The sequence below is a fragment of the Paroedura picta genome, chromosome 3, assembly GCF_049243985.1.
Source record: "Paroedura picta isolate Pp20150507F chromosome 3, Ppicta_v3.0, whole genome shotgun sequence".
NCBI lineage: Eukaryota > Metazoa > Chordata > Lepidosauria > Squamata > Gekkonidae > Paroedura > Paroedura picta.
In genome coordinates, this window is record NC_135371.1 from 10,441,699 (window position 1) to 10,469,505 (window position 27,807).

Consider the following 27,807-nt stretch of genomic DNA (forward strand, 5'->3'; position numbering starts at 1 on the left):
GAGTTTCCCCCCTCAGTTTGGTATAATGGTTAGAAGTGTGGACTTCTAATCTGGCGAGCCAGATTTGATTGTGCACCCCACATGCAGCCAGCTGGGTGACCTTGGGCTCGCCATGGCCCTGATAAAACTGTTCTGCCCGAGCAGTGATATCAGGGCTCTCTCAGCCTCACCTACCTAACAGGGCACCTGTTGTGGGGAGAGGAAAGGGAAGGCAACTGTAAGCCCCTTTGGGTAGAGGAAAGCGGCATATAAGAACCAACTCTTCTTCTTCCACTTGAATCCTTCTTCTTCTTCTTCTTCTTCTTCTTCTTCTTCTTCTTCTTCTTCTTCTTCTTCTTCTTCTTCTTCTTCTTCTTCTTCTTCTTCTTCTTCTTCTTCTTCTTCTTCTTCTTCTTCTTCTTCTTCTTCTTCTTCTTCTTCTTCTTCTTCTTCTTCTTCTTCTTCTTCTTCTTCTTCTTCTTCTTCTTCTTCTTCTTCTTCTTCTTCTTCTTCTTCTTCTTCTTCTTCTTCTTCTTCTTCTTCTTCTTCTTCTTCTTCTTCTTCTTCTTCTTCTTCTTCTTCTTCTTCTTCTTCTTCTTCTTCTTCTTCTTCTTCTTCTTCTTCTTCTATTTCATTACTACAGTTTCCCTGACACTCCCCAACATACACTGGTCAAGTGTAATTTGGAAGGGGAGGGAAGTCCCCCCCCCCCACTCATTCTTGAGATAAATGGTAACGAAAGACGAAAAGTTGGCAGTCTTCAGGACAACGTAGCATGAAACAATGGCCTCACAAACACAACACAAAAAGAAGCAGAACGTGTTGTCACAACTACAGATCCAAACAGGTTTGACAGGCGTTCCTGGGAATGCTGTGAAGTCTATCCCCATGGAGGGGTGGGTATCGAGCAGGTTTATGGCCCTTCTCACAAAAGAACAGTCCTATCAATCTTCGGGGGAAGCTTAGCTGTACAATGGCATCGACAATTAAGGCCAGCCCAAGGATTTGTGGTGCCCTGGGCAAATAACTTCACCACAGCTTCATGTGGCCAGGAAACCACCACCCACCCGCTTCCCCCAAGCTAAACATGTGATATTTGTTCTACAGCTTTTTTGGGTCCTATTGAGGCGACATTGTTTGTTTAATATAAACATCCCACACCTGTACTGATTATATTTACTGTTACCTGTCACTTATAGCTACTTTCGTCACAGAGTTAGAGGCGACGTGAAGGAAAGATCACGATTGAGACGCGCATGCAATATCGTAGCATAAATAGCATCAAGTAGGTCAATGCAAGGAGGTGCAAACTTAAATGGACTCCGGGGAACGGTAGAGGACAGGAAGGCCTGGAGGATCATTGTCCATGGGGTCGCGATGGGTCAGACACTACTTCGCACCTAACAACAACAACAAGGTCAATGCAAATTCATAGCGCCAGATAAAAAGGATTAAACTTGGAAATGGGAGGGGGGAATCAAGCATAATCCAAGGCAGGAGTCCTAACAAACCAAATGAAAATAAGGAAGGGGACGCTGCTTACCTGCTAGGGATGACATCTCCAGTTTTGACATTCTTGGAGATGGGAAAGTGGAGCCTGGAGAGGAGAGGTGCCTCAGTAAGGTGAAATGCCAGAGAGTCTGCCCTCCAAAGCATCCATGTTGTCCAGGGAGATCGATCTCTGTAGTCCGGGGTTCAGGTCTAAATCTGGGAAGTCTCCAGCCTCTACCTGGAAGTGGACAACCTTACTGGTAGTGAAATGATAGCTGTGGAGGAGCCCCTGAAATAAATGTTCAAGCTTTGAGGGAAACCCCCCCCCCGGAAGTGATGTCAGCTGGCCACACCTCCCTGTTATACGCCCTGGAAGTGACATGTCACCGGAAGTGACATCACCACCCATACCCTTTGCCCTCCTTTGGCTCCCCCACTTTATTACTACTGTAGTGGCCTCCACCTCATGTTGTCTTGAAAGAATGGCAGGAGCTGAGGAGACAGCCCAGACCCTCCCCGTACCACGACATAACCGACTCTTCCCTCTTTAATTTTTACATCCACAACCTAACCACCGAGCCCTCTGGGAAGAGGCAACCAGTTCCCTAGTTTGTGCCCAAGTCCATTGAGGTAGGAGGGGAAAGACCGCTGACCCCCTCTGGAGTTCCCAGTGGTTCACGGACCCCTGGTTGTGAATCCCTGGCATAGATGGAGCCAGCCACCTCTCCCAGGAGGGACTATTTTGCAGCCCTGGTGCCACGACATGTAAATCTCTCCTAACCCTGGTTGCCACCACATAAAAGCCCCACCCACCTCAACTCATTGAGCGAGAGCGGGACTCAGAGTAAGGCCTTGGCAGGTGCGGTCAGTAATCTCAGTGGTTTTTTTTTTAAATTTAATTTAATTTTAAAATTTAATCTTAATGAAATGGTAATGGGTTTGTTTATATTCTTCTTCAAACATCCACTCTCTAGAACAGGGATTCTTTTTAATGACCCGGGATGATTTTTAACTTATTTTGGCAGGTTGACCCTTATTTGGGCAGGTTGTCCCATGCCCTCCTGAACTGTCCTGCTGGATCTGGCCAGTGGACCATCTTGTCCAGCATCCTGTCTGACACAGTGGCCAACTCCAGTTCCCCTGGAGAGCCAACAGCAGGGCATAGAGGCCGGGGCCTTCCCGTGGGATTCAGAGTCTGACTGCCTCTGAACACAGAGGTTTCCTTTAGTCCCTGTGGCTATTATTAACAATAATAATTTTATTTGTTTACAGCTGCTCTCAGCCAGCTGGCTTCCGGCAGTGTACAGCAGTAAAAATCACAACAAAATCATACAATAAAGCCAACTTGACAACCTTTCCGATACGCCAATAACCCAAGTCAATGGGCCCCCAACCCAGTAGGCCTGATGCCATGGGGGATGCCCAAAGGATGGGCCCAGTAGATTTTCCCTGGGACAGTTGCACCAGGGCCCTCAGCTCTTCTGGGAGCTCATTCCATCAGGTAGGGTTGAGGCCAGGTGTGCCTCCCATGGGCCAGGGATCACCAGCCTAATCGAACTCACAGAGTGTCTTGTGAGGGGCATAGGGAGAGCGACGGCTAGTAGCCACTGATAGACCTCTCCTCCATGAATCGAATTCCCTTTTCAATCAATTTATGCCTGTTGTAGGGTCTCCAGTTCTGTGCTGTGAATCTCCTGAAGATTTTGGGGGTGGAGCCTAGCCTGGAGAGGGCAGGGCTTGGGAAGGGGTGAGACCTCAGTGGAGTATAATACCGTACAGCCCATCTTCCAAAGTAGCCATTTTCTCCAGGGGAACGGATCTCTTTAATTGGAGCCCAGTCGTAATTCTGGGTGATCTCCAGCCACCACCAAGAGACTGGCAGCCCTAGCCTGTGGCCATCACTAAAACTTCTGGGCAGAGTCTGCACTTACTTTCTTTATTCCATTGTCAATCCTGTTGAATTCAGATCACTTTGAACTCGGATTTCCCCCCCCCCCTCCCCATTGAAACAGGAAAGTCTGTTATGGTGGTTAGGGTAGTTCAGAAGGGAGGGGAGCCAAGCCTCTTTCTTTTCTTGGAGGGGGGGAAAAGATTGAAAAAGGCAGAGGAGGGAGGAAAAATCCAGGACCGATAGAAATTGAGAGAAATTAGGGGCTTCTCCTTTAAGGCAAGCATGTCACATGACCAGAGGTTCTTCACCATGGAGCTTGGTTTCCCAATTCAGATTTTAAACTATATTAAGCATTAAAAGCACTCCAAGATATCACACAATAAAGGTAGGGTCACTCCGGATCAATCCTTGCTGCAGAAGGAAAATTTAAATCGCCCCAAATCCAAACGGAAATCGCATTCTGTGTAGAGGGCAGGGACTGAATTGACCTGGGGTTGGAATAAAAGCTCCGTGCAGTTTACATCCTGGTGTCAAAATTCCACATTTTAATCCCTCATTGAGTAAAGTGTTTCCGTTTGCCCATCACATGTGTTTCCATAAGGCAGAGGATGGCTTTACCCACAGGGATCGCCTTGACATACACTGTCCGTCTGATCTGTAGAAGACGGGGGGTGGGGGTCTACTTCCCAGTCAAATCCTTATATCCAGGAAATACCTACCTGCAGTCAAGACTTCACTCTGTGATTCCTGATTGACTTTGCTATTGTCAAGGACACGTATGGTGGGGACGGAAAGAAACGGCACCAGCAAGGAAGCAAGAAAAACATGTCTTCGGAGGCCCTGGGAAAGGTTCTTCTTCTTTTTTGGAAAAGGAAGGGCTGTGGTTTGGAGTGGAGCGGTTTTTTCCAGGCTGGGCGTCCATTTGTTTCTTGTTTTTCAGATTTGTTATTGCAAATCTCTAGCTACGTTCTACGCGGGTGTGAGCCAGACGTTCCAGATACAGGACTGTTGGGGCTCTGTTTATTTCCTTTTGCTGTGGAAATGCACAGTTGTGTACAGAGCTTCTTCTCTCTCTTTTTTTGACACTCTCTTGTTTATATTCCCCGTAATGTTTGTGTAAGTGTTTGTTGGTTTTCTGCTTCCTTATTCATGTACTTCTTTCCTGTGCTTCTTTCTGTGTGGGTGGGGTTTAAATAGTTAAAATATTGTTTACATTTTTAAAATAGCTTTTCAAAAATATCCCTACAGTTGATTTACCTCATTATCATTAAAAAAAAAGCTTCTTTAAGGATAGAATGGTATACAGGTGCAATTTATATTTTTCAGGGCAGCCCTGCTGTAAGGTAGTGGGAAAGGAAGCATGGCATAAGAATAACAAGAAGCTTTTTTACAGTCTTCACAGGAAGAGGGGAGAGGAGACAGCAGAGGAGGGGGAATAAATCCAAGAAGCAAATCTCTGCCAAGAGAAGTTCAGAATCCCTAACTTCTGCCAAAAGAAGTTAGGGCTTCCCCTTTAAGGGAAGCCTTGCAACCTGGGAATAAAGAAGCCTTTGAACTGATGCCCTGGCCAATAAGGGCTTTTCTGCAGCATTGAGGGTCAAGGCAGCATGTTAGCTCAGGACAAGCACAGAGCTGCACCTTTACTCATGCCAATTTTTCAAATATCGAGAGTTATATCCACTCCAGGGTATCGTGGGGGAAAGGTAGGGTCACTCTGGATCAGTCATACTTGTCGCAGAGGGAAAATTTAAATCACCCAAAATCAAAATGGAAATCACATTCACTGTAGACGTAAGGGATTGAATTGACCTGGGATTGGAAAAAAAGCTCCGTGCAGATTCAGCCCTGATCTCTGTCAGCTGGAGACGAGCTGTGATTCTAGAGGATCCCTAGGTCCCACCTGGAGGTTGGCATCCCTAGCAGCATCCCATTTTTCACCAGAGAAAATATAAAGCTGCCTTGCTGGCAATAAGTTGTAATGTAACGTTTGTCTGGAAGCATAATTATTTACGACGTCTGACAACCACAACCCCGAGAGGCAGACAAGTCCAGACCACTGAAATAATTACCCTTAAAGGTCTTCATGATGAATTACCTGTTTGTGTCATTACTTTCTAGCCCTGACGGTGTCAGTAATCCCATTAAGATATTTTTGCATGAGCACTCCTACAGTTTGCTGCATTTTCAGATCCTGCCACACACACACACACACACAAATCTAATGGGCAACATTCAAATGATGAGCTCTGTTGCTCACAGGCAGGATGGGCCACTTACAGCTGGCCGTTCATGTTGACACCCCTGCTCTACAGCATTACACCCCCATTAAGGGTGTAATGCTGTAAGGGTGGCAAACCAAGGGTTGCAAACCTATGACAGAGGCAGCTGTTTCTCAATAAGGCTTCTTGCAGACACAAAGATGATGCCTTGGCGGGTTCTTCTGAAGCACCTCCTGCTCCAACGAGGCGGAGGAAACCTTTGGGAGAGCGTTGCTTTGTCAAAGAAACAAATGGGCCCCTGGAAATTCATGGATGGCTCCCAACAGATTTCTTGTTTCTCAAGAGAATGCCGGTTCCCATATGCCATTTTGTTTTACAAGAGCTCAGGGCAGTCAGGGTGGAAAAATGGGATTCTGTCACCGCAGTTTCATTTCCACAAAGTCTGTTTCCCCGTTGATCCATTTATTCTCCCATTTCCCCCCCCACCCTTTCTCTGTGTCCCAGGGTCAGCTTTGCATTGCTACAAATGCAAATTCACCTTTTTCAACATCCCCTGCGCCACCTCCAACATTACCTGCCAAGCTGGGGAGGTTTGTGCAACCATCGATGGAGCAGCAGGTAAGAGTGCTTTCTCGTTGCCTCCGTTCCCCTCCCTTTCCCCTGATTTTGCTCTCTGCCTGACTTTCTTCCAACGCAAGACCGTTCCTGACCAAAATTATCCATGAGAATGAGAACCCAGAGCAGTTTGCCAGGAATTCAGTTTAGTTAAACAAACGGGGAAAAAGTGGGGAAAGAAGCAATAGAAGTACAATAAAGGGAATACAAACAATGCATCAAAATAGATTCCTTCCTGGGGTTTTCCCTGATGCACAAGACCAGCAGACTCAGGACCACATGCTAAGAAACAGAAAGCTTTGGCCACATTCAGGTCAAAGTTACCTGCAGTCAGAAAAGGAAGCAGAAACTCCGCTCCAATCCTATGAGTTGGCAGAGATTTCCCAAGAATCTCCTGACTTGGCCCCTGGCTGTGCCTAGGAAGGGGATTTGTTTTCATTTTATTCATTGCACATATTTCTGTGCTTGCCTCTCTCCTTACCATGTCAGCACCCAAGGTGGAAAGCTCAAAGAAGCAGACGTGCTCAGCCCAGATTCACCCTAACAGGCATATATGTGCTTAAGAATTTCCCGTCCTTTGCTTCTCTTTACAGCAGGGCTGTAAGGGAGGAAAATATGGGGAAGCATATAGGATTTAAAGGGAGGGGCTGTGGATCCATGGTAACGCATCTGCTTGGCATACCAGTAAGCATTCCACTGCCCCACCCTCAATCTCATGTCCCTAATGATTTGAAGAGGAGTAGGAAAACATGTAGGAAGTAGAAAAAGTAGGAAGGCCTGGAGGATCATTGTCCATGGGGTCGCGATGGGTCGGACACGACTTCGCACCTAACAACAACAACAAGGAAAATGTGGGGGAAGGATGGTATCATTGGCAACTCTCTAGGAATTTCCCCTAGCCTCTATGGTTTTTACCATAGAAATTAGTGGAAATTCCCAGAATGTCCCTAGAATGTGAACATATGAAGATATGAAGCTGCCTTATACTGAATTAGATCCTTGGTCCATCAAAGTCAACATTGTCATCACAGACTGGCAGCATCTCTGCAGGATCTCAGGCATCTACTACCAGCTCTTCTAACTGGAGATGCCGGGGATTGAAACTGAGAACTTCTGGATGCCAAGCAGATGCTCCACCACTGAGACACAGCCCTCCCTTCGAAGCAAGTTTAATTTCCAGCATCTCCAGTTAAGGATCAGGTCACGGATGGTGTGAAAGACCTGTGCCTAAGATTCAATATAGCCTCTGCCACTGAGTGGACAATACAGATTTTAACAGGCCAATGGGTCTGACGCAATATAAGGGAGCTTCCTATAAAACATTTCCTTCCATAACTTCTATTCCCCCCCTCCCCTTGTCTCTTCCCCTGCAGTTGGCCATACCTTCATCAAGAAGAAGGATTGCGTCCCCAAGGATAAGTGCGGCACAAACTCCACTGTGGAATACGTAAATGTCAAATACACCACCACTTATAACTGCTGTGAAGGAAACGCATGCAACTCGGCCACCATGCTGTCCTCTGCTCATTTTTCCCTATCCATGGCACCGGTCATGCTGGGCTTCTGGTTTACTAAACTACTTTAAATGCTCTCCTCTCCCCACCCCTCCATCAAAGAGAGGGAGCAGTAAAGTTAAACTTACTAAACATTCAATTGAGTAGCTGCTCTTCGTTTAATGAAAGAATTGTATTTTTCTCCATCCGCGATTAGAGCAACGCTGGACAAAGTTAACACCCTCCTCAGTCCATTAAAGGGCTTAGAAGAGTGTTGCTCTGATTATTAGTGTACTCTGAGGTATATAAATCAAGTATTGGTGGAATAAATTAAGGGGAACTGATTGGCAGGAGGAAGTCCCGCCCCTTTTCTTTTGATGCCCCGCTTTGTCCTTGTCTGTTGTTTTATTCCAAGTGAAAATAAGACCCTCATTCGATCATGAGTTTTTACCACACATCTGCGCTTCTAAGTGCAAAAATTCTCAACATTTTGCTTAGTAGGGTAGCTACAACCATCTCACAGCGACAGTTTACCTACCTCACATCTGGCCCTGAGGTGTGATAGAAGCCTCCTGAATGATTGGCGGGATGATACAGGTGACCAAGCAATCTTGAGGTGAGAGAGCTCACCCTGGGCTAGTTGGTCACCTGTATAGGCACAGGCATTTTGATTTACCAGGTAGTTTGCATGAATATTGCACAGCAACCCTCAACACAGTGACTGGGAAAATGCTCTAGTGCCCAATCCTATCTTATTGCATAGAATTCTGGAACTTTCTTTCCCTGTGGGCTACCTTGTTTGATAGGTTAGGAACCTAGAGCTGCAAAACCTTTTTCTACTGTTTGAAATCCAGATATTTTAGTTACATGCATTTAATAAAAGCTAAAAACATCGATAGAATCTCAGCTGCCTATGCTGTGTCGCACAGCAAGTACACAATCAACAGAAACCTAAGGACCAAAATGTTCCATGTGTTTGTTGTGTATATTTTTGTGTTGATTCTGTACTCACTGCACTACACACACTGTTTACAACTGAGATTTTATCAGGGTTTTTCGCTTTTATTATGTGCACGTAATTATAATAAATATTTGGATTTTAAACCGTAACAAAAAAATTGTTCGCAGTTCAACCTTTAGGTTCCTAACTTATCTTGTCAGGTTCAGTTTGCTTGGTTCTCTGCCTTGATAACCATAAAAAGCCCCTAACTGGCCTTATCATCTATCTCCCTTTTCATCTTCTTTGTTGTTCCTTGAATCCTTTGCCTCTTTTTATTCTCCCCTTCTTATATTTGTTTGTGCCTTTGTTTTGTTTTCTTTTTCTTTTTCAACTCTTTGACAGACATTGAACACATTGTCCCTTCTTTTATCCTGGGCCCATTCCGCACACAATAGATAATGCACTTTCAATGCACTTTTGAAGTAGATTTTCCTGTTCCGCACAGGAAAATCCAGCTGCCAAGGACATTGAAAGTGCATTATCCTGTGTATGCGGAATGGGCCCTGCTTGTTCTTCTTTTCACTAGTCTGAGCTCTTTCATTGGTAACCACCAACCATCCCACCCACCCACTCCCGGGGAAACCCTGCATTGCTGGGCTTGCCAGTCTCCAGCCACATGATTCACTGAGACCACCTCTTTCTTGTTTTAAGCACTTTGGATTTTACCCCTCCTTGCCTTCTCCTGATGGCTGGGGTGTGTCAATGAAGGAGAAAGGCCAAATGGAGGAAGATTCTAGAATATAGTTAGCACAAAAAGGCATTCTTAAAGTCCCAGGGCCCTATGCAAAGAGCAAGTTGTCAGCTGAGCAGGGATCTATCCCCACCCACCCCCCAAAAATCACGCTGGATGTCATTTCTATGGATGCTACACTGAAGGAAAGTATGCCAGCAGCTTCACATTTCTCATTGCCACCTAAAGCAAATGTCTGGACAGAAGAATGCGTCCAAGCTTGGTGCTCTGTGTTACTAGTTGTGTAAACCTTGAGCTGTGTGAATGTCCAGTCATTGGCAACATGCATATCTGGAAGGGAAAACAAGAGTTAGTTCCTACTGTCAGGCAGAGATTGCCACTTGCAGTTGCCAGCAAGTCTGTACGTAGCCATGTTCTGGACAGCTCAAGAGTCTATTGACCACCTCTGTCTCCAGATGTTAGCAGTGCCTGTCACTTTAAAGAGACTGGGAAATCCAGCTGGATTCTTCATTTCAATTCCTCCGTGTGGCCTTCTTCTCTTTCTTGGGAGCTTGATAAAACCAGGGTGGTGGGCCAGATGGACACTTAAGATTCGTTTACCTTTTGCTTACCCAAAATGGTAGTTTTTGTCGACAAGAGATGCATCTTGGCCAAGCCAAACGGATACAGACTAGGAGACTGATACGTGCAAATACCTTCACCATGGGAAGTAACAGGGTCACATGCTTAGCCTCTTGCTTTATACTGCAAACGCTGAGACAAGGGTCCTTTCTGCACATGCTAGATGATGTGCTTTCAATGCACTTTTGAAGTAGATTTTCCTGTTCTGCACAGGAAAATCCAGCTGCAAAGGCACACTGAAAGTGCATTATCCAGTGTGTGCAGAATGGGCCAAGATTTGAAATTGGGCCTATTTAGACCATGGGTTCCACAGGGGAGAATTGGGAGAATTTTTTTTCCTTCCAGAATTCATGTGTACTTGTCATCGCAACTGGATTATCCAGAAACCCCCAGTCACGAACCCCAAATTGTTAATCTGTTCCTATTTCCTCATCTGAAAGAGCTCAAACTATTGTCCAAGAAATACTTGCTATGTAAGAGTTCAGGAACTGGATACTAAAATTTTCAGAGTCTGCTTCGGAGACAGGAGGAGCTCAAACCTCAAATGGAAAATATGCACGGCAGTACCAAACCCTTGAGCGTTCTGTCCGACTTTTAAGAATCAAACACATTCTGATACAAAATCTGTATTCGGTCGTGGCTCAAAAACCTGTAGCCAAATCAAAACAAGTCCATATGTTTGGCTCCCCCCCCCCTCCTCACTTCAGTGAACTTAGAAGGGTGTATCTGTTCAGGATTTTGCGGTAAATATTCCAAATCCCTGTTTGCTGTTTAAACTAGGCAAATGAAAGATGGGCTTGCAGTACCCGTTGCTTCTTTCTGCTGGCATCTCTTAAACCAGTGGGCCTCCCGTTTGCCGCCTCTGTTATTCCTGAATGATGTCCAAAAAGGTTTTTATGATGCCAAATAAAGATTGACTTTTTTCCAGTGTGCTCTTTGAGTGTCTGAAAGTCTCTCATTACACTCCTGTTACACTCTCCTGCTCCTAAGCTGCAGCCTTTCCTTCTCCTCCCCCCTTCTCCTGATCAGGACTATCATTAGAGATCATCCACGCCCCAAAATGTTTAGAAAGGTCTCAAACAATCATGAGCCCAGAGTTAAAATCCCCACTGCACTGATTCCTGAATACATGGGACTGAGCACAGTAATGCAGCTTGCATTTCATACCCTCCTATCCCACTTTTCTCCCCAGCTGGACTCAAAAAGCACTTTAGAATGTTGTTCCCCCTCCATCATTTTCTCACAACTGTCCTGTAAGGCAGGCCAGAATGAGAGTTTGAGGCAGACCCAGGGTCACCCAGCGACTTCCATGGAAGACACGGGGATTTGAACCCGGATCCCCTAGGGTCCTAGACTCCACTGCCATTCTATCCATGACATCCTGCACACACAAAACTCTGTGAGAGAGTTGGCATCTCTGTATGGGGTAGTGTTGCTGCCGGATTACAGACACGATTCCTGCTTAGAAGACAAAAACGTAGTGAATATAATCGGGATGCAGCCAGAATTTCATAATTCGGTCCCTGCAGGTTGAAAGCCCACGAGGGAATCAACAATTAGGAAATCACAAAGACACAAAGCACAACAGAATCCTGTTCAATTTGGATCACAACCCTGGCCGGAGAAAAGAGCAGCCTTCAGCCCTCCTTGTTTTCCTGACACAAAATGGCTGGGGAAGGGGGAGGGGTGGATTTGTCCATCAGTGTACTGCAGCTCCCAACGAGGCAAATAACACACACACACAAACAAACGCCCGGGATTGTTTTGGGTTGGGTGGGAGGCTGAAACCTCTTCTCTGCTCCACTCAATTCAAACTGAACCACTGTGGCACTTGGGAAACTCTCAGCAGCTTTCATCTGACTAAGGACAACGGAAGTCAAGCTGGAGGAACCCAAGCACAACTCATTAAATAAAACCCACATCTAGCTTGCCCTCAAATCTCCGGAACCCTGAAGAGCTGGGCGAATGGCAAGCACAGTTCTTCGGACTCCTACAACACCCTTCCATGCCATCTTGTACCTGAGGCACGCCTCCTGCATTTCTGTGGTGGTTAAAGTTGTCAGCGTATCCCTGGGCCCTGGACCTGTGTCTTTAACAGTGGCTTGATCAACAGGCATCGGCACGTAAGAACGCTTATCTTCATAATCTAAAAAATCTTCAACTGCTGCTAAAGGCATAACTTAATTGTGGCATGCTGACTACTGCACCATTGAATAAATCGGTCAATAGAATCATTGCTCGAGTAAACAATAAAAATGTCATCTAAAAATTAAGTTTACAGGTTGTCATGACCTCAGTCAAATACCATTTCTAGACACCTTAGTCACTCTAACACCGGAAGGTGAACTCAGTACATCTTCCTTTAAAAAACCAATTGATAAAAATACTTGTCTCGATTTCAATAGTTTTCACCCAACTCATCTTATACAAAATCTACCTTATGGGCAGTTTTTAAGACACAGACGCATCAATGCTACTTTAAAAAAAGCCAGTAATTCACTAGGTAAAGCTCTTCTACAATGGGGATACCCACAAATGATAATTAACAAAGCTAGAGTTAGGGCAGAAGCTCAAGATAGACACGCCTTGCTACAATACCGGCAGCGTGTAACTGATCAGAAACTGACTTGTGTGTTTGATTACTCTTATTTTGCCACTAACATAGAAAAATCATACTAAAAAATGGGCATTTGTTTAAGGATCTAGCAGGGTGTGAAGGTGGTCTTAGATTAGCATGGAGGCGCAACCACAATATAAGGGATCCAGTCAGTAAGGAACGTTAGGGGCCATTCCGCACAGCGCTAATGTTGCCGAAGTGTTACCATTGTGTTACGCTATTTATTTTGCGTTATTCACTACGTCGTACACAAACTGCAACACTCCTGCAACACTCCCTCGTTGTAGCGATTTTCGGAGAATCCATAAAAGTGGATTCCCCCTAAAAAAAAACACTTGACTCTTGAGAACAACCTGCAACACATCCAAAAAAGACATGTGTGTTCTCAAAACAGCGGTAGCAAGCATGTCCTTCCCTAATCTCTCGCATCTGAGCTTCCAGCATCTCGATCGCCATTTTTCCCCCTTAAACCGGCCAGAGCAACGAATCAGCGATGCTTCTATGGCTGAAATCCCTCCACAAGCAATTGTCCGTAAAGTTTCCGAGCACAATACAGCCCCCCGTTCGACACTGCACTAATTTCGGCCAGAAATAGCACTGGGGTGGGGGGTTAAATTTCAGAACGTGTAAACAAATAAGCGCCGGCTCCTAAGCCAGCAAAAAAAGGTCTTTCTGATACATCGAATGAACGAATATGCGTAACTACTGGTCTTTTTGTGTTTTTAAAAAACATTTTTAAAGGGAAACACAAACACAAGTTAATTGGCTGCTCTCTTTGATTGACAGCCAGGGGAGGGAGGAAGTGCGGAAAAATATCACCTTCTTTGTTGCGATTTCGGCGAGACCAGAAACTTGTGCGTTACGACAGCAGTGCTAGTGGGAGAGCATTTTTTTCGATTGAACTGGCTGTGTGCATTACCAAGACCTGCCGCTTTTGCTTCCAGTGCTTTTCAATAGCGCTCAGACTTAGCGAAATGGCCCGTTGTGCGGAATTGATCTAGGTGTGGCTCCTGCAGAGTCTGTAAGTTTTTGCTCCCAATTAAAAAGTTTCACAGGGTTCTTCCACTCCACCCCCCTAATCTAGCGCCCATGTATTCCTGAATGCAACAGGCTAGTAATCAAAAAACTTTTGCATATAACCCTATTTCTTTGAGATCATCTTACGTCTTCCTTTCGGTAAATATTAGATGCAGTGCCACCCAGAATAATCCAGGTAGGCAATAAAGCAGATAGTTTAGTTTCGTAATAACACAGAACTCCAGGGAACTTAAAGATGAACAACATTTATTCCAGCATGAAGAAGAGTTGTTTTTTATACCCTGCTTTTCTCTACCAGAAGGAGTCACAAAGCGGCTTACAATCATCTTTTCCCTTCCTCTCCCCACAACAGGCACCCTGTGGGGGGGGGGGGGCTGAGAGAGCTCTGAGAGAAGTGCTGTAAAATCACAGATCTAAGAGAACTGTGACTGGCCCATGGTCACCCAGCCGGCTTCATGTGGAGGAACAGGGAATCAAATCCAGTTCTCCAGATTAGAGTCCACGGCTCTTAGCCACGACGCCACACTGGCTTCCATGAATCAGAGCTTACTTCCTCAGGCGCAGTGAAGAGACAATCGTATCTTTCATTTTTCTCAGGAAAATTACAGCAAGAGAAGAGGGAGGAAAGGGAGGGACTGGGAGCAACTGGAGACGCCTAGTGTCATAAAGCCGAAGGAATTCTCTGCGAAAGAGACTGGAGTGGTTGTTACAAATAACAAAAGGTGAGAGAGGTCAGAGGTCCTAGCCTCTTTCTCATGAGGGAAAGAAAAACATGTAATGAAAGTGAGGGGAAATAACACCTAATCACGGAAGATATTATCTGTTGAGTGCCACGCCAGAAGTATTGCTTTCTTTCTGAGAGCATCAGCCGACGGCGTGCAGAGATTTAGGACAAGTTGGTCAGTGCGGGAGCCCTTCACTGGGGGAAAATAAAGGCTGGAAAACATCATGAAATTCCACCGCTGCGGGTTCTGGTCCAGGAGGGACTGAGTCAGTGGGAAGCATCACTTTCCCTTTGCTGCCCCACCTCCGATCGCGTCCTGACATTCTCGTACAGCTGAGGCCCGTGCTTCGGCTTGGAGACATCTGGAACACACAACGGCAGCGGTATGAGTAAGGCCGCCTTTCCTGCTGCGAACGCTTCGGACGACGACAACAGAACTCTGGGCTAACGTAAGCGAAGCTCTGCGCTACAGGGGCCGACAGCCCTCAAGGAAGATATGTTGTCTTTTTAACAGAGGTTAAATGGGTGGCAATGGGGCTTGGACACTCAAATGGCAGGGGGGCAAAGAACATCACCAGGCATGTAGCGTCCCTTGAGCGTTGTCAGGGCTTCTTTGGCCCCCAGTGGGGGATGGGCGCATGGGGTGGAAGAAGAAGAGCATGTTTATATCCCCCACTGTGAAGAAAGGCCATCTTTGGAGGTTTGAAATGAGCAAAACATTCATCCGGAGGGAATGGCTGCGTAGAAGGAAGGTGTCCTTAGTCACTCACCTTGCAGCTTGCATTCAGGACTGATTTTCTTGCATCTGACCGTAACCTGGGCTGATTCTGCACTTACTTTGATTTTTCCACTGTGGATCCTGCTGAATTCAGATCGATTTGACTTCCTCTACCCCCCCCCCCAAATTGAAACAGAAAGTGTTCTGCACTTGATTGAGGAATATTTCAGTTTTTGAAATATTGAGGCTTATATTCACTCCAGGATATCATGAGATAAAGGTAGGATCACCATGAATCATTTATGCATGTTGCAGAGGGAAAATTTAAAGTGCCCAAAATCAAAATGGAAATCGAATTCAGTGAAGATGGCAGGGATTTAGTTGATCTGGGAGTGGGTAAAAAGCCTTGTGCAGACTACACCCTGGATCTTACACGCTGCTTTCAGACTTTCCTTTGGATTTGGAACTGTATTTTAATAAGCCCTAGCCCTTGCTGTGTTATACCTGCATGGGGACAGCAGGGTGTACATCTGTACGCTGGAACGCGTGAATAAGAATTCTGCATTCAAAGCTCTTTAAAACACGGAAGAGGATTCACAATGCAATCTTAAACTGACAGTTTCAGAGGGTAGCCATGTTGGTCTGCAGTAGAAGAGCAAGATCAGAGTCCAGGGCCTATTCTGCACACAATAGATAATGCACTTTCAATGCAGTTTCGAAGTAGATTTTCCTGTCCCGCACAGGAAAATCCAGCTGCCAAAGCACATTGAAAGTGCATTATTCTCTGTGTGCAGACTAGGGCCAGGAGCCCCTGAGAGACCAGCAAGATTTTCTGGGTATAAGCTTTCGTGCAGCAAAGCTCCCTTCATCAGATACAAATAGGAATGGAGATTCCCGAGTCCTTATTTTCCGTTCCGAAGGTGCGAGGGGCATTGCCAATGGACTCGAATCTAGCTGCGCTGTATTTCCAAACCCATAGCTGGCAACCCTATCTGTAACCCTCCATATTCAGCTTCCTTCCCAAGGAACTGAAGCCTCCCAGACTCCATTGGAACACATCCCACCCACAGCAGTATCACATGCGGCTGCATAAACCAATGAATTTTGGAGGACTTACCGCTGCGGTCCATGGTAAAATAGTCTTCCCGTTTCTTCTTGCTAGGAGATAAAGGGGGAAAAAATCAATTCAAAATAAAAGCAAAGCATTACATCTGCTGCCCTCTGCTGGCCAGGAAAGCAATGGCCACACGCTGCTGTCAAAGCCTGGGAAAATCGAATAAGGCAGGGGTGGCCAAACTGTGTGGCTCTCTAGATCAGGGGTAGTCAATTGTAGTCCAGATGTCCATGGACTACAATTCCCATGAGCCCCTGCTAGTGAATGCTGGAGGGCAGGCTATATGGAGTCACATTCCCTTTATTTCTGAGCAGTCTGCCCTACCCTGGGTTTCTCCGTCAAATCTCCAGGCATTTTCTAAGCCAGAGTTGGCAACCCTCTCTCTCTCAGCATTATCTCTCCACTAATCAACAACTGTTCTGCACATTGTCAGGGGTAGGACAGGCTGCAGGCATGGGTGCATTCTTCCCCCGCAGTAGAAGAAGAAGAAGAAGAGTTGGTTCTTATATGCCGCTTTTCCCTACCCGAAGGAGGCTCAAAGCGGCTTACCCATTCCTCTCCCCACAACAGACACCCTGTGGGGTGGGTGAGGCTGAGAGAGCCCTGATATTACTGAAGAAGAAGAGTTGGTTCTTATATGCTGCTTTTCCGTACCCGAAGGAGGCTCAAAGCGGCTTCCAGTCGCCTTCCCTTTCCTCCCCCCACAACAGATACCCTGTGAGGAAGGTGAGGCTGAGAGAGCCCTGAGATTACTGCTCGGTCAGAACAGTTTTATCAGTGCCGTGGTGAGCCCAAGGTCACCCAGCTGGCTGCATGTGGGGGGAGTGCAGAATCGAACCTGGCATGCCAGATTAGAAGTCTGCACTCCCAACCACTACACAAACTTGGCTTCATGGCTTTCCTCACTTATATACATCCTGCAAAGTGGATGCGCTTTCCGTTTCATGGCTCCTCCCCCGCCGCATTCTGGGTACATCTGTACTTTAGGCATCTGTCCTCATGCACTTTCATGTCTTTGTAAAAAGAAAGGAAATATAAATTTGTTTTTCTCCTTAATCTCCCGCTCGAAACCCAAAAAGATGTTGTGACTCTTCATTGGTGACGTTACAGGTTCTAGCCAATTGGCACCTTCTGCCCTGCCAGGGAGGCGGTTTGGTGTAGCGGTTTAGAGCGGCAGCTTCTAATCTGGGTTTGATTCCCTGCTCCTCCACATGCAGCCAGACGGGTGACCCTGACCTCATCACAGCCCTGATAGTGATATTCTCACAGAGCTGTTTGGTCGGAGCTCTCTCCGCCCCACCTCCTTCACAGGGTGTCTGTTGCGGGGAGAAGGACGGCGATTGGAAGCTGCTTTGAGACTCTTTCAGGTAGAGAAAAGCGGCATATAAGAACCAGCTCTTCTTCTTCAGTAATATCAGGGCTCTCTCAGCCTCACCCATCTCACAGGGTGTCTGTTGTGGGGAGAGGAAAGGGAAAGAGAATGTAAGCCACTTTGAGACTCCTTGGAATAGAGAAAAGCGGCATATAAGAACCAGCTCTTCTTCTTCAGTAATATCAGGGCTCTCTCAGCCTCACCCACCTCACAGGGTATCTGTTGTGGGGAGAGGAAAGGGAAAGAGAATGTAAGCCACTTTGAGACTCCTTGGAGTAGAGAAAAGCGGCATATAAGAACCAACTCGTCTTCTTCTCTCTCAGCCTCACCTCCCTCACAGGGTGTCTGTTGCAGGAAGGGAAGGTGATTATAAGCCGTTCTGAGGCTCCCTCAGGTAGTGAAAAATTAGGGAATAAAAAAACAACTCTTATACCACCCTGAAAAAAAACTCGATACCTGTCTTCACCCTAAATGAGACTGATGGTCACTCAAGCTACTATCTACTCACATCGACAACTGCTCCCCATGATCCCACACTGATGTCTTTTTCTCCCCACCCCGTGTTGCTCATATATGATTAATAAGTACGGAGCCTCTCCCAGCCCCCATTCATAGGAACGTGACTTACCGGTGGTTCCTTCTCCACAATGCCACCCCCAGAGCAAGGATGATTATTAACTGCAGTGTGACACACACAGCGAGTGGGATCCAGGTGCCCCCATGCCCACGGCGTTCCAGGCTCCCAGTTGCGTTAGGGCACACCGACAAGCAATCTTTGACTGCTCCTGCGTATCAAGAGAAAGACGCCAGAGGAGAACATATCCTTGGAAAGCAGGCCCCTGCCCGTCCCCAGCAGATGAGACTACGATCGCCAACGGGGCAAATTAGGCAGGAGACCTCTGGACAGCCCGGGCAAGCCTGATCCCGTCATATCTCAGAAGCTAAGCAGGGTCGGCTTTGGCGAGCGCTCGGAAGGCGACCTCTAAGGAATCCCAAGGTCGTGATGGGGAGGCAGGCAATGACGGACCACCTCTGAACATCTCTTGCTTGTCAGCCAGGCAACCTTAGAATCACCTGGCGATATTACACAAGTGCCATACGGTAAATACACTATATATTTATTTATTTTTCTATTTTTATACCGCTGCTCTCGGAAAGTCTCACAGTGGTTTACAAGTATAAAACAATAATTTCATTAAAGCCCCATAACCCCCCCCCTTATCAGAAACCAAACAGATGGCCATCACTACCATAAGGTGCTAAACAGCCCACCCCCTATCCCCCAATTCAGCCCGAGGGCCAAGTTCTCTTCCGATGGGAGAGGGGAACCAGATCTAACCTATCTGGGGGTCCTCTAATGCAGGGGCAGTCAACCTGTGGTCCTCCAGATGTCCATGGACTACAATTCCCATGAGCCCCTGCCATGCTGGCAGGGGCTCATGGGAATTGTAGTCCATGGACATCTGGAGGACCATAGGTTGATTACCCCTGCTCTAATGGATAAGTAATATCCTCTGGTAAATAATAAGAGACCTAATAAATTCATTTCTGCATCCATTATCTCCAAGTTTGTCCTTGGGCATTTAGATATTTATTTAGAATCATAGAATCCTAGAGTTGGAAGGGGCCAGCCAGGCTATCTAGTCCGGCCTCCTGCTCAATGCAGGATTAGCCTCAAGCATCCAGGATAAGCATCAGTCCAGGAAATTCCTAGGGGGGCGGGGAGAGAAGAGGGCTACTCTTCTGACATGCCACGGAATTAATTTCTTATGAAATAAATCTGTATTGATCTCATATAAGCCAAACACCTGGCCACCCACCCCCCATCCCAAAAGAAAGGGCAGCAAAGCCCCACAAAAATCCATCATCCTGGCTTTTACCAGTCAAATTGAAGGTGATCTCCAAGTGGTCAGCAAAAGAGCACTTCACTCTCCTTTCCTTGGTCCTCAGTCCCTTCTGGTCTCCAGTGGTCTCCTTTCTCACGCAAAGGTGGAGTTGTGAGGCCCTTCCCCCTTTGAAAATGCTGGCTCCTCCCTTCTTCTCTTCATCCTGAAGCTTCCTGGCACCTTCCCACCATCTGACCACAGAATGCTGGATGTTTTTGTCCGAGACGGAACAGCTCAGGATGTAGCACACCCGATCTGCTCTCCGGCTCTCCATCGTCAGCTTTGTTCCTGGAGGAGAGAGAGAAATGTACCTGCTGTATCACTGCCATCTGAATTCAAGAAGACACCGAGACCTGGGCTGATTCTGCACTTCCTTTTTTTTCTGTTGTGGATCCTGCTGAATTTAGATCAATTTGAACTCGGGTTTTCCTCTATCACCCCGTCCAATTGAAAAAGAGTGTTCTGCACTCAATTGGGGAAGCTCAGAAAGGGGGAGTGGAGCCAAGCACAGAGGATTGGAGACAGCAGAGTAGGAGGGGGGGACCAAGAGGCAAATCTCTGCTGAGAGTAGCTGGGGCTTCTGGAGCGCAATCACTTTAAGGCAAGCCCCCCAACTGGGAACCAGGAAGTCTTTGAACTGACGCTCTGGCCAATCAGGGAAGACTGCTTTGTTACAGTGTTGGAGGCATGAGGCAGCAAGTTAATTCACAAAAAGCAGAGAGCTGCACATTTACTGATGCCAATTTTTCAAATATCAAGGCTTATATCCACTTCTCGATAACGCGGGGGAAAGGTAGAGTCACTGCGGATTAATCATGGATGTTGCAGAGGGAAAATTTAAAGCGCCCAAAATCAAAATGCAAATTAAATTCACTATAGACTGGAGAAATTCATTTGAACTGGGACTGGGTAAAAAGCCCCGTGAAGACTACACCCTGGAGAGGAGGCATACATGGTGACGGGACAGGCAGATTTCTGCTAGTTTCCTTGACTCTTGTCCAGGGCTACAAATAGCAAAGCAGAGGTAAGAATTATCTCCAGCCCTTCAATCAGTAGAAGCCCTATGCCGAAATTGCAAAGAACAATCGAGGTTTCTTTCCTTTGATCTCTGACTCCTAATTTGTAAGAAAACATCTCAGCTGGAATGGAAGGAGCCCCACATAAGCAAGTGTGATTCATTTTGGATAGTCTGAAAAATACCCCAATCCATATTGACTGGGGCACTTTGGGGGGCAAATCTGGTCCAAATTGCACTTCCCCTTAAGTTAAACTGCCCAAATCAGCCTTGGCTGAATCGCCAAACCTCAGGATGGGGACACCTTTCCCTGCTGAACTTCTGTCCCACAAATCCCTGTTGATGGCACAACAGGGAAGAAGAGAGAAGAAGAGAGAAGAGTTGGAGTTTTGTTCCCCGCTTTTTACTACCTGATGAAGTCTCACAGTGGCCTACCATTGCCTTCCCTTCCTCTCCCCACAACAGACACCCTGTGAGGTAGGTGGGGCTGAGAGAGCTCTGAGAGAATTGTGACTGGCCCAAGGTCACCCAGCTGGCTGCATATGGTGGGGGAATGGGGCATCAAACCTGGCTCTCCAGATTACACTCTTAACCACACCACCATGTTGGCAGTCTTGGTGTCTCCGATACAAAGGCAGGGGAGCAGAGGAGCTTCTCTCCTTGACATTTTGTTTGTGTGAAAAATAAATGAAGTCCAGGATCTGCAGTTTTGTGGTTTCCAAGTTACAACCCAGAAATTTATGTCCTTTGATCGGGGTCCCCAACCCCCGGTTGGCAGCCCGGTACCGGGCCGCAAAGGCCATCGGAGCAGGCCACCAGCGGCCACGCCTGCCTCTCCCCCTGCAGCAAGAGGGGGAGAAAGAGGCCAGCATGGCAGCCGGCGCGGCAGCCGGCACGGCAGCGACGCTAATGCGCACGCGCAGAACTGCCGTGCGTGCGCATTTGCGCCCCTGGTGGCCAAAACGTGCATGCGCAGCAACTTTGCGCATGTGTGTTAGCGCCACCTGGTGGCCAAAACGTGCATGTGCGGCAGTTCCGCGCGTGCGCATTTTGAGCAACTGCGGCAGCCGGGCCGCTGGCTCTCCCCCACCCCCGGGGGCGGTCCCCGACCAGATGAAGGTTGGGGACCACTGCTTTGATGACTGCTAATAAACTGAGAGAATCTTAGGCTCATCTGGCCCTCCTGCTCCCCCTGCTGGTACACATGTTCAATGACAGCTGGCAGGACTAGGCTGAAGCCCATGTCCAGCCGATGCTGTGGGAGCTGCATTAGTTGCCGGTTAGCTTCTGGATCAAGTTCAAGGTTCTGGTTTTGAGCTTTAAGGCTATACGCCGCCTGGGTCCTACCTATCTGCAGGTCCGCTTATCTGCCTATGTCCTCGCAGGGCTTTACACTACTGGTTGTCCCGGGCCCCCGGGGAGTGAGCCTGGCCTCCACCAGGGCCAGGGCCTTTTCAGTCCTGGCCCCTACCTGGTGGAATGAGCTCCCAGAAGAGCTGAGGGCCCTAATGGAGCTTTTCTGGGTTCGGCAGGGCCTGAAAGATGAAGCTCTTCCACCAGGTGTTTGGTTGAGGCCAGGGCTGGAGATCAGGGCAGTAAGATCGGGTCCTTCCCTTCCTTTCGTGAACAGCCACCCCTAGGTTGACATCACCTAGGGTTATCTATTGAGGACAGACTGTGTGCAGAAGAAGGGAAGCTCCACAGGAGAGAATAGAGTATTGTTTTTCAGCAGAAGTGCGCCATGCACCATGCAGCCCCCCTATTTGCCTCCCACTGGCCTCTGAGGCTTCAGCAGGAAGCAGTGGGTACGCTGAGGAGGTTTCCCACCATGACAGAAGACCTGGCATCCCTAGTCTGAAACGAGAAGGGAGGCCTAAGTCTCAGCAAGATCTGGCTCAGATGAAATTCTGTTTCTAGCTAACACTGTGGCTCTCCAGATGTCCATGGACTACAATTCCCATGAGCCCCTGCCATGCTGGCAGGGGCTCGTGGGAATTGTAGTCCATGGACATCTGGAGAGCCAGCACTAGGGTGGGAAGTCCTGGGATATTTGGAAGCAGGGAGGGGGCCCTGCGCAGCGCGTTTGCTGCAGATCTGTTTTCGATGTCCCCTCACTTACCTGTGACCACCACCAGATCAAAATAGTTGTTTGGATCACACCAGTATCTCCCAGTGTCACTGTCCGTCACGTTGCTGAAGGCGAGGGAGTAATCCGGGAGCATTTCGAGACGATCCCAGGCAGCCGGCTGACGCTCTGCGCTGTCCTGCTGCACTTTGCGGAAGAGGAGGACTGCCGTGTTCTTCTGGTCGAAGTACCAGTTCATTTCTTTGCTCTGCTCGGGGCAGCGTGGACAGGGACACGGCAGCTCCACGGAAGAGCCTTTCTCTGCATACACGCCTTTGGGCAAAACCAAAGAGAAGCAATCAGGAGGGTCAGGCCAGGAAAACACCATGGGGGGCCCTCTTGTGATGGGGCCTGAGAAATTAACTGGCAGAGGATTGGCTGAGGAGCACCCTGATGACAGGGTGTAGAGGCCTTTTCCGTCCTGGCCCCAACCTGGTGGGATGAGCTCCCTGAAGAGATCAGGGCCTTGCTGGAGTTGTCAGCTTTCCACAAGGCCTGCAAGACGGAGCTCTTCCGCCAGGCATGTGGTTGAGGCCAGGGTGGAGTCCCGGTGTTTCCGTCTGAGGATCCCCCAAGGTATAAGGTCTAATTAGATCTAGCACCTTGCTCCCAGTGGGAGAAAACTTGGCCTCCCGCTGAATGAGGAGGGAGGAGATCGGGTAATTAGAGTTTCTTAAGTTATGATCACCAGACGCCTATTTTTATTGTTGTTGTTGTCTTGTTGCAGGGGGTGATTTTATGGGTTTTATTGTATTTTAGTGTTTTTATTGTTGTGAACCACTGCGAGATCACTGGAAGAGCGGCAGTAGATGGATGGATGGATGGATGGATGGATGGATGGATGGATGGATGGATGGATGGATGGATGGATGGATAGATGGATAGATGGATAGATGGATAGATGGATAGATAGAGAGAGAGAGAGAGAGAGACAGAGACAGAGACAGACAGACAAAACAGAGAGACAGAGATAGAGACAGACAGAGACAGAGGCAGAGACAGAGACAGACAGAGACAGTTTTGCCCCAAACCCAGAGCATTCCCCTTCCCCCTGACCCCCAATGTGCTGACGTCACTCCCAAACACATGATGTTCCCTTGGGGACCCAGACCAGGGGACCTGGCAAACCTACCTGGTCACAATAGTGCATTATTAAAAGCCACAAGCTGCCCACCCCATGGCTAAAGAAGCCACATCGTATGCAGGCGAATGCATCTCACATACACACACAGCCTTTGAGGTGTGAAGCAGGATGCTGTTTTACATGAAGTGACCTCAGGCCCTCATCCACCATAACTGGAAGGACTAGTTCCTACATTAACAATTGCCAGATGGGAGCTGTTTTGAACATTTACGCGAGGGCTGTGTTTGTGCCGTCATGCCACAAGGTGTCTGTGTGCAAAGGTGCATTATGCAGCCTAGGGCAAGCCTCTGCCCTCCACCACAAATGGGACTTAACCCAGGTTGTATATTTCCCTGACAGACAGACTTTGTCTAAGTCTATCCGATGTCTCTAGATAGGGTTGCTTGGTCCTTCATGGCAACTGGTGGGGGATGGGGGGGTCTTACTGGGAGCAGGGGGGGAGGCTCTGCCGATGTGCAGCAGCATGCCAATGTCACTGCCCACATGGCCGGGAAGTGACATGAAAACATTGCCCTGAGACATTTCAGCTGCTCATCTGAACACCTGAGGCCTGTCTAAAAAGGATGTGCCTCTCTAGCGTTGACTCACAGAAGATTATGCTGAAATAAATGTCCTTGATATTAAAGGAGCGGCAGGTTTTCTGTGTTAACCAATGGATTTGGGAGAAAACCTCTGCCTCTCAAACCTCTGTAAAAGAAAAAGAACGCCCCCTGGCCTCCACCAAATGGCTACCTTAGTAAAACTGAAAAAGGGGATTTCAACAGCTAGAACGTTTCTCCAGTAATTAAAGGAACCTGATCACCTCTTCTGTACTTTAGTTCAGGGGTAGTCAACCTGTGGTCCTCCAGATGTCCATGTACTACAATTCCCATGAGCCCCTGCCAGCAAATGCTGGCAGGGGCTCATGGGAATTGTAGTCCATGGACATCTGGAGGATCACAGGTTGACTACCCCTGCTTTAGTTGATAAATGTTATCTCAGAGACTGAGAGACTCTGACAATTTAATAGAGGTTTAATTTTAGGATCTAAATTCTCAACTTGATGTTATGTTCTGCACAGCTGACAGTCTTGGAACCCTCTATTTACGGTAGTCAGCTTTTCAGTTCTAAGTAATCTTGATATCTCTACATTTCAAATAACGCTAACCACTTTTTTGTTCCCCAATAACAAAGGATCAATCCCTGCGTATTTGCAGAGATTCATCCCTGGAAGATATATTTCATTATGTCTTAATAGGCCCCCCTGTATGTGAGAATGAGGAGGATAAGGTGACCAGATTTTACCATTGGTGAAGTGGGGACACCACTGATCAGGGGGGGTTCTTGATTTAGAGAGCCAGTTTGGTGTAGTGGTTAGGAGTGCGGACTTCTGATCTGGCATGCCAGGTTTGATTCTGCGCTCCCCCACATGCAGCCAGCTGGGTGACCTTGGGCTCCCCATGGCACTGATAAAACTGTTCTGACCCGGCAGTGATATCAGGGCTCTCTCAGCCTCACCCACCCTACAGGGTGTCTGTTGTGGGGAGAGGAAAGGGAAGGCGACTGTAAGCTGCTTTGAGCCTCCTTCGGGTAGGGAAAAGCGGCATATAAGAACCAACTCTTCTTCTTCTTCTTCTTCTTCTAAAATTTGGTCTATATGGAGCAACAAAAAGCTTCATATAATACATAGAACGCAAAAATAGTATTGTAATACATTTTTTTAAATTTCAACATAAGTACAATTTGCCAGGTGCCCCCAGATGTCCCTCCAAAAGTGGGACAATCGGGTCACCTTAAATGAGGACCAAATTTCTTAAAAGATTTCTAAATGGTTTAAACTTTAAACTTTGACTCCGAATAATTAATTTTCTGACACTTATGTTACTCGAAGAATGTCATTATTTGCTTTGGTAGCAAAGAAAATTACAGCTAAGGAGGTTTTAAAGAGAGCAATTACCTAGAAATCTCAGGAATAGATAACAGTATAGTAACTACCAGCTGTTTAAGAATAGTTATCGTATTTATATTTTCCTGTAATTCATTTAAAAATCCTTTTATTATTGTACCATTTTATCTTTACAGTTTGGACTCGGGTTTTTTTTAAAGCTTTGTAATCGCCTCTGGTTACACAAATAAATTTCATTGGCTCACTACATACCTCAGTGATCACAGAACTTTCCAAACTAGGTATCAAGAGCGCAGCCCCATGTACCTCTCTGTACATGTTTTTATTTTATCCACCCGCACACCCTCAAGAACCCAAACGGTACTGCTCAGTTCTTACTATTTGCTGCACAAAGTTGCAAAGACGAGAAGAGGACGGCCAGAGTACAAAGGGCAGTGATGAAGCTTCGAAGAACTCCACACATTTCGGAGGGGAGAGAACTGCTGTGTTTATTAGGTTGTGTTCATGTTTGTTTCTTTAAAAGCAAGGATGGGGGGGGGGGTGACTCAACGAGTCAGGAAGGAAAGGAAAGAACACAGAAAGCACGATCTATCTCCATCCGGCATGTCCTGAGGTTCACTTATCAGAAAGACATGCACTGGCTATGCATTGAGTCGGGGGAGAAATATATTTTAGCCTATCAACAAGTGCCAGGCCCATTTGAACTGGCACTGTCGGAAGATATAACCTCAAGTGTACGAAAGAAGAGATGCCTGCAGGGGGCAGTGAATGGCAAAGCTAGTCAGATACAGACATAAGGGCCACCTTAAAAAAAAAAAAAAAACACTGTTCAGTGGTCTTGCCTTGTTTGTCCCCAGGCTTGCTTTCTGCTTCATACTGAAGTGCACTGGCAACCGTGCCTCCACTTCCAAAATCTCCAGATATCTTCCAATCCAGAGGTGACCACCCGGGTTCAATTCTGCGCTCCCTCACATGTAGGCAGCTAGGTGACCTTGGCTTTGCCACAGCACTGATAAAGCTGTTCTGACCGAGCAGGAATATCAGGGCTCTCTCAGCCTCACCCACCTCACAGGGTGTCTGTTGTGGGGAGAGGAAAGGGAAGGCGACTGGAAGCCGCTTTGAGACTCCTTCGGGTAGAGAAAAGTGGCATATAAGAACAAACTCTTCTTCTTCAGTAATATCAGGGCTCTCTCAGCCTCACCTCCCTCACAGGGTGTCTGTTGTGGGGAGAGGAATGGGAAGGCGACTGTAAGCCGCTTTGAGACTCCTTCGGGTAGGGAAAAGTGGCATATAAGAACAAACTCTTCCTCTTCAGTAATCTCAGGGCTCTCTCAGCCTCACCTCCCTCACAGGGGGTCTGTTGTGGGGAGAGGAATGGGAAGGGGTTTGTAAGCCGCTTTGAGACTCCTTCGGGGAGAGAAAAGTGGCATATAAGAACAAACTCTTCTTCTTCAGTAATATCAGGGCTCTCTCATCCTCACCTCCCTCACAGGGTGTCTGTTGTGGGGAGAGGAAAGGGAAGGCGACTGTAAGCCGCTTTGAGACTCCTTCGGGTAGGGAAAAGTGGCATATAAGAACAAACTCTTCCTCTTCAGTAATCTCAGGGCTCTCTCAGCCTCACCTCCCTCACAGGGGGTCTGTTGTGGGGAGAGGAATGGGAAGGGGTTTGTAAGCCGCTTTGAGACTCCTTCGGGGAGAGAAAAGTGGCATATAAGAACAAACTCTTCTTCTTCAGTAATATCAGGGCTCTCTCATCCTCACCTCCCTCACAGGGTGTCTGTTGTGGGGAGAGGAAAGGGAAGGCGACTGTAAGCCGCTTTGAGACTCCTTTGGGTAGAGAAAAGTGGCTTACAAGAACCAACTCTTCTTCTTCAGTAATATCAGGGCTCTCTCAGCCTCACCTCCCTCACAGGGTGTCTGTTGTGGGGAGAGGGAAGGGAAGACAACTGTAAACCGCTTTGAGACTCCTTCGGGTAGAGAAAAGCAGCATACAACAACCAACTCTTCTTCTACTGTTCTATCTGAGCTACCCGTATTCCTGCATCAGCATTATTACCAATTATTACCCTTCCATCTCAATCACCTTACTTCTTCATTCACTTGAGTCCTTCCTCATTGCCTCCAGTGAGTGACTTGGTATTTCCACTGCTTCTTTGGGGCTAGATGGAA

At 47.3% G+C, this 27,807-nt stretch overlaps 3 protein-coding genes across 8 annotated transcripts in view; 1 reads left to right on the plus strand and 2 right to left on the minus strand.

Moving 5' to 3' along the window:
- Positions 1–4,203, minus strand: part of LOC143834287 (E3 ubiquitin-protein ligase TRIM7-like) — a 24,247-nt gene extending 20,044 nt beyond the window's left edge. For 3 of the 4 annotated variants that reach the window (XM_077330980.1, XM_077330981.1, XM_077330978.1), the window contains exons 1-2: positions 4,077–4,203; positions 1,523–1,704 (exon numbers count right to left, since the gene is read on the minus strand). In XM_077330980.1, coding sequence (XP_077187095.1) covers positions 1,523–1,635 — 113 coding nt within the window. In that variant the 5' untranslated portion in view covers positions 1,636–1,704; positions 4,077–4,203. Of the gene's footprint in view, positions 1–1,522; positions 1,740–4,076 lie in introns of those variants that run through there. The other variant, XM_077330979.1, reaches the window with a different exon arrangement.
- Positions 1–10,932, plus strand: part of LOC143834425 (sperm acrosome membrane-associated protein 4-like) — an 18,069-nt gene extending 7,137 nt beyond the window's left edge. Inside the window, exons 2-3 of the mRNA XM_077331261.1 lie at positions 6,085–6,198; positions 7,569–10,932. Coding sequence (XP_077187376.1) covers positions 6,085–6,198; positions 7,569–7,780 — 326 coding nt within the window. The 3' untranslated portion in view covers positions 7,781–10,932. The remainder of the gene's footprint in view (positions 1–6,084; positions 6,199–7,568) is intronic.
- Positions 4,404–27,780, minus strand: LY6G6F (lymphocyte antigen 6 family member G6F). 3 transcript variants are annotated; one of them, XM_077331165.1, is made up of 6 exons: positions 26,017–26,189; positions 22,604–22,882; positions 19,464–19,757; positions 18,212–18,368; positions 16,215–16,255; positions 4,404–4,535 (listed from the first exon to the last, which is right to left on the minus strand). In XM_077331165.1, exons 1-6 carry the CDS (start codon positions 26,099–26,101, stop codon positions 4,456–4,458), a joined length of 936 nt encoding a protein of 311 aa, XP_077187280.1. In that variant the 5' UTR covers positions 26,102–26,189; the 3' UTR covers positions 4,404–4,455. The 3 variants fall into 3 exon arrangements, with proteins under 3 accessions (XP_077187280.1, XP_077187281.1, XP_077187279.1); XM_077331166.1 differs by lacking the exons at positions 4,404–4,535; positions 26,017–26,189 and adding exons at positions 13,891–14,741; positions 27,722–27,780; XM_077331164.1 differs by lacking the exon at positions 4,404–4,535 and adding an exon at positions 13,891–14,741 and having other exon boundaries at positions 26,017–26,186.
- Positions 27,781–27,807: the final 27 nt, after the last annotated feature.